The sequence below is a fragment of the Calonectris borealis genome, chromosome 2, assembly GCF_964195595.1.
Source record: "Calonectris borealis chromosome 2, bCalBor7.hap1.2, whole genome shotgun sequence".
Taxonomy (NCBI): Eukaryota; Metazoa; Chordata; class Aves; order Procellariiformes; family Procellariidae; genus Calonectris; species Calonectris borealis.
The window spans coordinates 161,502,513-161,513,974 of NC_134313.1; the positions used below are offsets into that span (position 1 = coordinate 161,502,513).

Sequence of the window (11,462 nt, forward strand, 5' to 3'; positions counted from 1 at the left end):
TATATTTTCATGCTGTGTATATCTACAGATGATGAGTTTTATTAGATTTACCAGATCATTTCTATAACAAACAAAAAAAACCTGTAATGCATTTTGGAGGGTTGGGTCTTAAAGTACACATTCTAGAGCTCACGTTTTAAAAATCTGTAGTAAAACTTCACAAAAATGCAAAAGAATATTTCAAGTATTTAAAGTAGTGCAGTTTTAAAATACAGCCAGTACAATAAAGATCTAAGAAGTAAAACAGTTCTAGCACTTAGAGCAAAATGTTATGTTGAAGAATTAGTGGTTTAGAATAGAATATTAATATTAGTATTGTGTACCCTAAGTTACTGCATTCATCATTTGTTTTAAAAAAAAAAATCATTGTTAATTATCTATGAGATTAACAGTTGATAATGAACAGATTCTGTGGAAGTAAGTATACATGCTGGGTGCATTGTTGTCTCATAGGAAACAGATTAATGGTAAAACTCCTCAAAAAAAAAAAAAGACTAACAAATGAAATTCCTGAATAGTTTGCCATAGAGATAAATAAAAGAAGAAAAAAGATGGAACAATTAACACACAGCTAACAAATGCACAGTCACAGCTGTCCAAACAGGATTAATAGAGTGTATTAGAGTACAGTGAGTCATGTGGTGCTTTGCAAAAATATCAACATGTGTTGCACTACATGCTACCGCCCTGTGGCACTGAATAGATGAAAAGAAATAAATATGTTAAGCAGATTCATAGTCTTTTCACTTTATTAAAAAAGCGAGTTTCTAGACCATACAGAAGAGACTGGACTTTATCATTATGGGAAAGGTAAAAAATCAGAAGTTATCTAATACATGTAGTGACCTTTTTCAAGTTTTAAAAATGGCAATAGGAGAATTTTTTACATGTTTCATAGCATTCTTATTAGATATGTAGGTGGTGGGTGTCTCTAATCTGTCCTTCTTTTAGAGACTCCAGGAAAGTTTTTACTAAAATTAGTTATTTTACTCAAATAAGTTAACTCACTTTTTCCAGAACTTTGCAGCCTTTTAGTAGTCCTTCTTCAAAACTGTTTCCCACCAGCACCATATTGCTAAGCACTGAGAAACAAACTGGGAACAGGGCACTTAATAGTCAAGAATACAGAAACAAAGAATTGCAAACAAAACTGTATTTTCTAATATACAAAAGTTTTCCTTGAATTCTACTCTTGAGTATTATGGTTTAAGTAAATAGCGATTTGAAACTTACTTGTATGTACAGTCTAAAAACATAGTATATATATTTTTTTTAACCTGAATAATTCTTTAATAGTTTATTTGGTAAATTGTCACCGACTTTTCTTGGATATATATTTGTGTCCACTAGAGAAGTAGCTTTCTGTTCAGTTCTGAGTAGTTTTTCAAATTGCAGTCTTAGGAATTTTTTTCTCTGTGGGCTGAGTAGATACTTCTTCTGCAAGACAGTCATCAAAAGCTTTTTAACCCTTTTCTCCCACAAATTTACAAAATGATACTGTGTTAGATTTTTTCTGATGAGCAGTGACTTTTTTTTTTTATTTGTAACAGGAAAATGAATGTAATTTATGGACAATATTTTTCCCACCTGCTCTAACAGAAGTGTCAGGCTTCATTTTTGTTTTTCCTTACAATGCCCGCCTGCTCTACTGCTAGCTATTCTTCTGAACCTTGTTGTGTCAAGAAGTATTATTTCTCTTCCAGAGAACTCTCTACCCAGTGCTCTACCTGTTTCGTTTCTTTTCCTTTAAAGGTCTGGAAGCCTATACATTCAAACCTGACTTTCTCAATTTTCCTGTAGCTCTACAGTCTGACTAAAACACTCTGCTGCTTTGAAAATGTTAAGGACACTGTTTGCCTTCAAGTGTGAAAGCAACTCTGAGTTTATTGTCCTTCATCTGTTTACCAGCTCATTTAGTTAGCCAGTTTCTTCTTTCTGTACTAAGACCTTCTACGGTTTTTTGACATTTCTACCTGCCTCTCTTGCTATTTTGATCAGCTTCAGTGGTTTTTTTTGCTTTATTCTTTGAAAATTCTTCTTCTTTTAATTTTCTTCGTTTTGACATGTTTTCCTTAGATACCAAATTTGATTCCCATATTTTTTATTTAAATGACTGATGCTGAGTACAAGAAGTATGCGTATCTTTTAACATTGTGATAGCTGGCTGTAAGTCTTGGGTATCAAGGTGCAATGAGATTCGTAAGTCTTGGGTATCAAGGTGCAATGAGATTCGTAAGTGCCAGGTTTACCCTTGAAAGGAAGGTAACTGACCCTTAATTCTGTCTTTCTTCATTTATTATCACTGTTGAAGTCACAGTTCTTAAAAGCCCCCAAACCCATTCAAAATCAGATGATAGAAAACTCGCTTCCAGGAACTTCAGAGCCAGGGTTTTCTTCTGATTGCCTAGTTTTCTGCTGGCATTTTGTTCTGGGGTGAGGTAAGCTTCCTTCACTCACACTGTTGGTCTCAGCTGTGAGAGGGTACATCATTGTGACATCATCTGTGCCAGAAGTTTTTTGGGAATATAACGGCTCATCAATCCTAGACAACTGTTATTTGGGTATCATCTCAATAGTCTGCCCTTTATTCAGTGCAGTCCTTCATGTAGACCTGGCAAAGGAACAACCTATGGTTCTTCCTTTTCTGCCTTCTGGGATGGACCCTATAGCTTGTAGAAACTTCCACGTTTCGGAAAAATTTTGTGCACTTAGCTGTAGTGATTGACTAGCCTTTGATCAGCACAAAGCCCAAGTGTTAGTGTTGTGAGGTCCGCTGTGAAGAAGACCTGTCAGCACTGTCTTTCAGCCAAACTCTTTTCCTTCTGTGCAAATGCTCTGTGGCTGTAGTGGTGGGTAGATCTAGGGGAAAAACTGCAGTTGGAAAGGTGTCTTTAAACTTTGGTTTCAAACGCTGTGGCTCCAAAAAAAACCACTTACAAAGGCATAGTGTTTACTGTAAGATGTCGTGGCTCTCGTGGAAAGGCTTTTTGCTACCTGTATTTTTTAATACGAAAGCCCATGGTACATTTCATCCTTTTCTGGAATAGATAAGGATTTCATAGAAACTGAGATTTCAAGCAGTTTTCATACTAATACTGTTTTTTTTCCTAGTTATATTTATTGAAATTATAAAAGCAGAACTCTCACCTAGAATAGACAACTTGCTTCAACTCACATGGTTCAACATTTTACTAGGGAACTCAAGAAACATTTTGATAAGTGTGTCTTACAGTTTTATAGTGGAAATGAAGTGGAAAATGACCTTGAGAACATTGTCTTGTGTGTTTGTTTAACCATGTGTCTTATAGCCTGTTGTCTGAAAGAATTTTGCTTCCATATATAAAAAGTAATAGAATGAAATTTTTGTGTTTCTTAAAAAATGTAATCAAGATTTTGATGTAAATCTTAAATGCAATTTTAACAGGAATCACCAGATTTGATCTGCTTGGAGACTTCGGAAGGTTTAACTGGCTGGGAAACTTCTATATTGTATTATCTTACAACTTGCTCTTTGCTATCATGACAACATTATGTCTGGTCAGAAAGTTCACTTCCGCTGTGCGAGAAGAGCTCCTGAAGGCATTAGGTAATATAGCACTGAAAATTTAGTTTGTACTTGAACGTTTCCTTTCTCCAGCATCGATAACTTGATGTGGTACTATTAAGGTTCTGTTACAGCTCACAGAGAACTTTCCTTTTGGTGGAAGTTTCTATAAGTTAAGGTGAGAATGCATAGCTTTGTGTTATTTTTTGAAGAGTTGAGAGCTAAGGTGTAATGTTGATTTTTAATGATACGTCCGGGTACTTATTGACCTGCAGTTAGATTTTCAGCCTTTAGAGAGCACAGAAACATTCTCATTGCTACGGAGCAATTTTTCCAAAATAAAATTGCAACTTGTGTGTGGGTTGGCTTTTTTGTTTTTTGTTTAAAGCAACTTATTAATTCCCTAAAAATAGTTTAGTGAAAGTCTTAGCTGCTTTGTTGTGATCCTTTTTTTTGAGCACTACATGTTCAGAAAATCTTTGTACCAAATATACAGTGTCTTAGTAACTGGCTGAGTAAAACTTGTACTTGATATAATCAAGAATTTGATCAAATTGTGCATTCATGTTTCTTGGCCATAGAAGAAAGGCTTGAAACATATTTGATACTAAGTGGATAAAATGTACATATTTAGTAATTGTGTTGTTACTATATCTTATCTTCACTAATTAATGAAGCTTCTACCTCTTTGGAACGCTAGAGTAGTATTTGCTTAAATTGAGAGGACTAATGATGAAACTTCAGTGTTTATTTATAACTACGGATTCAGTTTGTAGTGTACTGAAAGGTACTTATGTTAGTTTTCACCGATTACTGCTTTCCAGAGTTGTGACCCTGGTAAACAAAATCCAAGCACTTCCTAGAGTGCACCTCTACTGGTTAGAGGCAATTAAGTTATAATCAGACCTACTAAATAGGGAAATGCAAAATGACTGATAGTGTAGGATTAAAACAAGCTATTCTGTGATTTTTGATGTTGAGTTTTGAAGCTCCAGGGGAACGGAGTAGTGGGCCAGGGGTGTGTAAATCTGCCCATTGATTTTTATGCTGAAAATATTTTCAGGGAAGTTCTGTTGTTGATCGAGACAGATATATGATGTGAGTATGATGTATTTGACAATATCCTCTAGCTTTTAGCTAAGGTCATTTTATGAGAAGACCTTGATTCCTCTCTTTCAGTTGACTTACATAATCCTATTTTTCTGTGCAACTGTTTTGACTGTAAAGGGATTACTTTGTATAATGTAATGGCTGTTGCAGAGGTCTGAAGGAAATAAATTAACATCAGTCAGCATGGGCTTATAGCAACAAGTCTGGTAAAACTTTAATGTTTCTGTCTTAAAGCAAATGATGTAAAAGATTTATCTTGATAACTCATGGCACTCTACTGTATTAAACATATAGTGTTTAATTAAAAAATTATATATGTTGAAAGCAGATTAACAAACTTCAAAATGCAGGCATAGTAGGATAATCGTCATTGGATGGCATCATTCTAGAGGATTTTTTAGGGATTTTTTTTGGCCTCTTGCTATCACATATTGTGTGATTTTGTGTAAATATTGTGATCAAAATGGAGAAGCAAAGTAATTGGCAAACGGTTTGCATTTGACGCAAGCACAGGTTCTTGACACAAACTGGGTTTGCTTTCAATGCTATGCATAACAAACAGTGTCTGTTAAAAACTGTCACATGGAATTCAAAGAATGAGAACCAAAACTTGTGTGCTCATTTCTCCCCATGCTGAAAACTGTGACACTAAGGACTAGAGGTTGGTGGAGCATCATAGCTAATTAGTGGAAGGTAAATTCCTGCTGCAGGCCTGTGACAAAAAGAATTCATGTCATATTGGGTCTTACAAATAATACAATATAGAGTAGATGTTGATTTTTTTAGTAGTGCAGTCCATTTTGGAATTCTGATGATGCAAGAAATTTAACTTGGTACATCATGGCACTTCAGTGTTTAGTCTACACTAAATTAATAAGAAGCCCATTCCATTTTTGATCCTTAATTTTAGAGACTTGATAGGAGACCAGAGAGAAAGTGTAGCAAGCAAGGAAGGACTGACATTGTGCCTCTTGTGAATAAAATATGGTTAAATTTACCATCCTTCCCCACCTCCCCCCAAAAAAGAGTAGTTTAACTACTTGCCTGGGACAGGATGGGAGACTTTAATTAGCACTCATAGTAGAGAAGTATGCAGTCAGAACAAATGGCTGGAAATGGAGATAAACAAATTAGTAATAATATAGGCCTAAAAATATTATTAGACATATAAACAGTTTAGAGAGGTGATGTGTTCATCACTGATGATCTTAAGATCAGCAATGGATGCTTTTCAGAAATATGCCGTAGTTTAAAGGAAATATTTTAGGTAATTATTTTTGGTCTTTGTGGGTTGACAAAGTAAAGGATTGCAAGTCTTTCTCTGTTCTTAACATCCAAGTCTGTGATTTAAGCAATGTGAAGTTAGGCTTCTCTCGCTTCCACGCTTGTCCATTGTAGTGGACTTTTCTCACTTAAAACCCAACTGAGGGAATTTCCCAGAAGTAATTCTTACCTCAGCTAGAATTCAGCAAATGCGAAGTCCTTAATCACACAGTAGAATTTGGTTTGTATGTATTCTTTTGAATAGCTGTATGCATGAAACATGGGAGAATCTCACTTCTTCCTTATTGTGTAATGTTTTGCAGGATTAGATAAACTTCATCTATCAAACAATCCAAGAGACTTGGAGACAAAGCCGTCTGCAAATGGGCATCAGAAAACACTGTGATTAACAATCACCTGCAATCAACAGAGCTGAAAACATCAACCTCATGGCATTCCTGTCATCTCATCAGCATTTTTATATTGATTTTTATTTGTTGATAATTTGGGTCCAACCTTGTCTCATTTTTTGATGCTGTGTGATTCTGAGGAAGTTAGGTATATCAGATTCTTCTCTTTCCAGTGAACTTTTGGTTTGCTTGTTTATTTCCCCGTAAGTTAATGCAGGAGGTGCCTTGAAGACTGGAAGCTGAAGAGAATAACGCATTCCTTTTTATTTGTTGACAGTCTCATATCTTTAGATATAAACCTGCTACCATTTGAATGCACAGTACCTCCTGTGTTATATAGACACAGCTATAAAGAATAACTTTGGGACTTGGTTAAAAAAAAAAGAAGAAAAAAAGATACACTTGAAGCCCTATATGACCCTTGCTGGAAATGTAAACTACCTGGAGTAGGTATCCTTGACAGTAGATAAACAGTTCCACTAAGAATGTGTTAAAAATGGAAGTAACTGGTAGAGAACACAGTTCCTTTCGTGCTGGATACAGCAGGCTGTGCATAGTCTAATGTCACAAAGCTTTCTTGGAAGGCCAGCGTTTTCAGCTTTCTGTTCTCAGCTATAAATGCCAGGTTGCTTTACTGGTAGTCAGACAATGTCTTACGGAATGGAGCGAAGTACAAGATGAAGATTAACTTCAGTGTTAAATCTGAGCCTAGTATGCTTTGTAAAAAGCTGCGTAGACCCCCTGTCACAGCTCTTACAGTTCTGTAAGCCATTGTGCCATGGAGGTCACTTACCCTACCAAGAACATCCCTGTAAAATTCTTTATGAACTACTGTGTATAAGCAGTACTTGTAATCAATGCAAGTAGCACAGGCCTAGGAGGCTGCAATTGCAGTTTTTTACAATCTTCTTTAATTTGAAGTAAATTATTTCTCTGAATTTATACTATAGTTACCAGGATTTCTGTTCAGTGGCATAATACAGTATCTTTCACAAGCCTGTTTTTTAATGTACACATGAACATGTATATAGGCCTATATGTGTAGATATCGTAAATTAAATTCTAAGCTTATAGAGATGACGTAGGTGGCTTGGTAAGTAAAACTTGTGTGTTCAATTTTGATAGTATGAATTTCTGCGGTGTTACATTTTAACTGCTCAGAGGCCTTAGATTCAGGATGGCATCGGTGGGTGGTAACGTCCATTTTCTTAGCATTACTGCAGCCTTAGGAATCCTTTAAGAGTTTATAGTAAAGAAAAAACCCACCAACCAAAACCCAAGTAAGTATTCAAAATCTGGTTGCACTTTTGTCCTGCTCTGCCACAAGTAATCTTCAAACAGATTGGAATGGGGACACCTTCAGTGTGTGCCCATTACGTAGCGAGCCAGATAATGTTCCTGTTTATTTCCCATTTCTGTAAAACAAGTATGTCTGTCTGTAGTTTGAGGTCTTGCACGTGATCAAGCGGTGACAACTAGCTCTCCAGCGTGGTTCCGAAACAAGATAAACCTTGTGTCAGAGACGCTATGGCTGTTCTCCTGAGATGGCTGCTCTGGGCTGTAGACCTTGATGCTCTGTGTGTGAATGTGAGCTTTCCCCGTCCCCCCCCGAGCGCTTCAGAAATCGAGCTCCAGTACACACGAGGATTTCTCAGTTTTTTTTGCAGCTGCCTTTTCTGACTTGAACTGGGGCATAATGTAAATATTGCTGTAGTCAATATGATGCTAGAGAGTTATTTTTTTTTTTTGTGTGATTAGTATAAATTCAAGGCTTATTAAACTGACTATGGATGTGTTGTACTGAGTCTTGGAAGACGAAGTAAAATTGCTTGATTTCACTCAGATTTACAAGCATCTTTTCTGTTGTTTGAGTTTAATGCCGACATTTTAGTGAGAAATCTTTATCTGAGTCAAAGTTCTGCAACTAAGAACAGGGAGCTATATTTAAAAGTTGTTTTAAAATGTGTTTACATTTAAAATATTGGGAGATTTATTATTAGTGGCATCATTCAGGTATTCTCAGAGCTTGTAGCGTTATGTATTAGCATTATAGTTAAAAATAACTGAAATGTGTCTGCTTGTCCATACAAGTGATTGTGTGACCAAAATTGTCCTCGTGTCTTAATGGGGCTGGTGAATTGTGGTGTGTGAGGCTAGTTAGCTTTATTAAAATATGTCTATTACAACTTTAAGACAGTAACTTAAATACACTCCATGAAACTGAAGAAATGAATTTAAGGAATAAATCTAGGGAGTGTGAACCAGCATAGGTCTTGCTCCTCATGCTTCTGGAGAGATGTTTGTCCTGGCATCAGTGACCCAAGAACATAGAAAAAAATGGGATTATAATGTGTGTGTGGTTTCTGAAAGCGAGTTGGGCGATTACTTAAATTGAGCAGAGACAGTTCCTGCTGATAAGCACACAAGTTTCAGGCAAGACTTTAAAACTCTCTTTCAAAACAAATGTCACAGCCTTGCCTATTCCCACCCCTTCTGCTGGATTCTGCAGTCAGAGAAATGTATGGGTTAAGGCCACGTTAAGTGAAGACTTTACACTGAAATATGGAGGATGGTTAAGATGCTGTGTGGTTTCCAAGGTGAATGAGAAATTCAGAACTACCCCGTGCAACTACTGACAGTGTTTTGTTTTCAAATCAGCTGTTTATGTTGTGACACTGTCCACATTAAAATATGCCTTTGGCCTTGAAAATGACATGCTTATACAAAACTTCTTTACAGATACAATGCTACAGATATACTACGTGTAAGATACAGGTCACTATATACTTTTCACAGAAGCATATGGTCACTTAAATACAAGCAACTGGTAATTCATTAATGGATATTGACGATACATTCCTAGTATTTTGACTCATGTAGAGTCAGGTGGTCTATACCTTCAAGGTATATACAGCTGATCTTAGTAACATTAACATCTGCCTCACTTCTTACGAGGCAAAAAGCACATAAATGCTTCCATCTCCAACTAGATACCACGCAAGACCAAAAAATAGATGTAAACTAAGTGTTTTAAGTTAGCCGTTTCTTGGCTTTATTCTGTGTTGGTAGCACAATATTAAATGCAGTGGCAGAACTGTAACATTGTGGGATTTCTAAGCGTAAAGCACACATACTTATCACTTTAAGCTAAAAAATAATAGTATTGGTTACTGTACGAGTAACAGTTTTTGCATTCATAGGAAGCTTTGTTTACTGTCTGTAATGTGATGTTTATCTTTGGCCCTGTTCCTCCGATACCTTTTACCCTGTTGACTGTTTTAGTGTCATAGAAATTAAAGGATTTGACAAGTTGTCTCCTTGTCTGCTTCCAAAGTACCGCCTCGAGTACCGTAGAGGCTGTCGCTGCAGTCGAGTCTGTGCAGGCAGGAGCTCGTGCAGGCGTGTGCCTAATGGGATGAACACGTGAGCGGCGCTGCAGGGACGCTTTCTCCAGTACGTCACCAGGCGTGACGAGTGCGAAGGGGGCTGCAGCCCGCGTCTGTCCCGCCAGCTCTCTCCTGCTCGCCCATATGCCTCTGCAGCAGCTGATGCTACTTCAGGTGCTCGCATGTGCCCACTGCGGTGCAGTAAAGGCAAGATGGCCCTTTTCCTAAAGAATTTACAATCTAAATTAGAAAGGAATAAGGTAGAAACAAAAAGCAATTGGCTTCTTCACGCACGTGATTTTCCTTGAATTTTCTAAGAATGTTCTAGCTTATTTTCCTTTCTCTTTCTTTTCCTCCTCTTCCAGAAGCGGGAGGGGCTCAGGTGTGTACGTACAGCAGCTGAGCCTTGCGCTTGGTGGACTAGCGTCTGCAACTTCGCAATACCAAGTACAGGAAGACAGCTAAATCCTGTTGTTTTACCTATACTCTGATTTTTAAAATAGCAGTTTTTTTAATCTAGGTAAAGTCATTTAAGCAGAGACAGTACACTAAAGCCATGTTAATAACCTCCTTAAAAAGAAATGTGCTTAGTTTGGTTTAAAAAAAAAAAAAAGTGTTGATGTGAACTGTAAACCTTTAAATGCTTTAAGGAAATAAGATCCCCCACCCCCTAGCGTTCGTATTTTTGTTGTTATTTTGGTGCTGACTTGAGACGATATTGCATACAGTAACTTCCCTCCCCAACCCGCGTATTTCAGGAGCTGAAATCTTGAGCTCCTGAATATTGAATTGACCATTGGTAAACTGGCAATTTATTTCAGTCGCATTAACAGCATTTGAACTTTACAAAAATGCTGCTTTTGAATTCATCCCATTCAGGGAGAGCAATCTAAGCCAGCAGCCATCACCCAGACGGTGATAATCTCGCCCACCTTGTTCTACTTTACCTCAGACAAACAGTCTCTGACGCTGTCACAAGACGTTGTGATGCTCCTTTTCGTTCAAGGCGAGGACATCACCCGTGGTTTGTCCGTCTGCCGCACACAGTTCCAGTTGCTGAATTGGGTTGCTTTTGATTGGGATTGCAGACTCTCGGGGTTTCAAGGTGACAGCTGTGCATGTTCTTGAACGGCGGCTTTTCATGTTCCGCTCTGTTTTGTTGGGACTGAGGAGCCATTCAGGATTTTCTGGTTGTACGTTTCCGTGGAGGCCGATCTGTGTTTGAACGGCTTCTTGCTGTCTCAAGAATGCTGAGACAGAACCACGTCCCCCCAGACCACATCCAGAGGGGTTCTCCTACAAGTTTCATTTTAACAATTGAAGCCTGGCAATATTGGTCAGAATCATAGGAAGGAGAACACATCTGGCGGGGAATTAACACTAAACGTGACTTCCAGATTCTAACATCTTGGCTTGCTTTCCTTTTTCATGTTCTCAAGTCATTCACTGTCTCATTCAGTGGCATTGATGTTAATAACAGGTCCTCTTCTTGATGTAGGCAAAATGTGAAAGAACAGAACAAGAAGCAGCTACACAGATCTGATGGATGATCTGTAAGAATATATACCAGCAGGAAACTTAAACGGGGAGGTTTTTTGGAATGTTTCACAATTGAAGCACCTCAAACTCATCTTTCAAAGAGAAAGAAGAAACGTGTATCATTAGTCTATGAAAGTTAATTGTATGTTCTCCAAATATGCCAGTAATTCACTAACACTGCAAAGAACTTAATAAGCTCTTCTAAAAACT

General features: G+C 37.4%; 1 protein-coding gene across 5 annotated transcripts in view; it reads left to right on the forward strand.

Moving 5' to 3' along the window:
- LMBR1 (limb development membrane protein 1) overlaps window positions 1-9,640 on the forward strand; it is a 74,260-nt gene extending 64,620 nt beyond the window's left edge. For 4 of the 5 annotated variants that reach the window (XM_075144143.1, XM_075144145.1, XM_075144147.1 and 1 more), the window contains 2 exons: window positions 3,425-3,586; window positions 6,241-9,640. In XM_075144143.1, the coding sequence (XP_075000244.1) occupies window positions 3,425-3,586; window positions 6,241-6,323 (245 nt within the window). In that variant the 3' untranslated portion in view covers window positions 6,324-9,640. The remainder of the gene's footprint in view (window positions 1-3,424; window positions 3,587-6,240) is intronic. The other variant, XM_075144144.1, reaches the window with a different exon arrangement.
- Window positions 9,641-11,462: the final 1,822 nt, after the last annotated feature.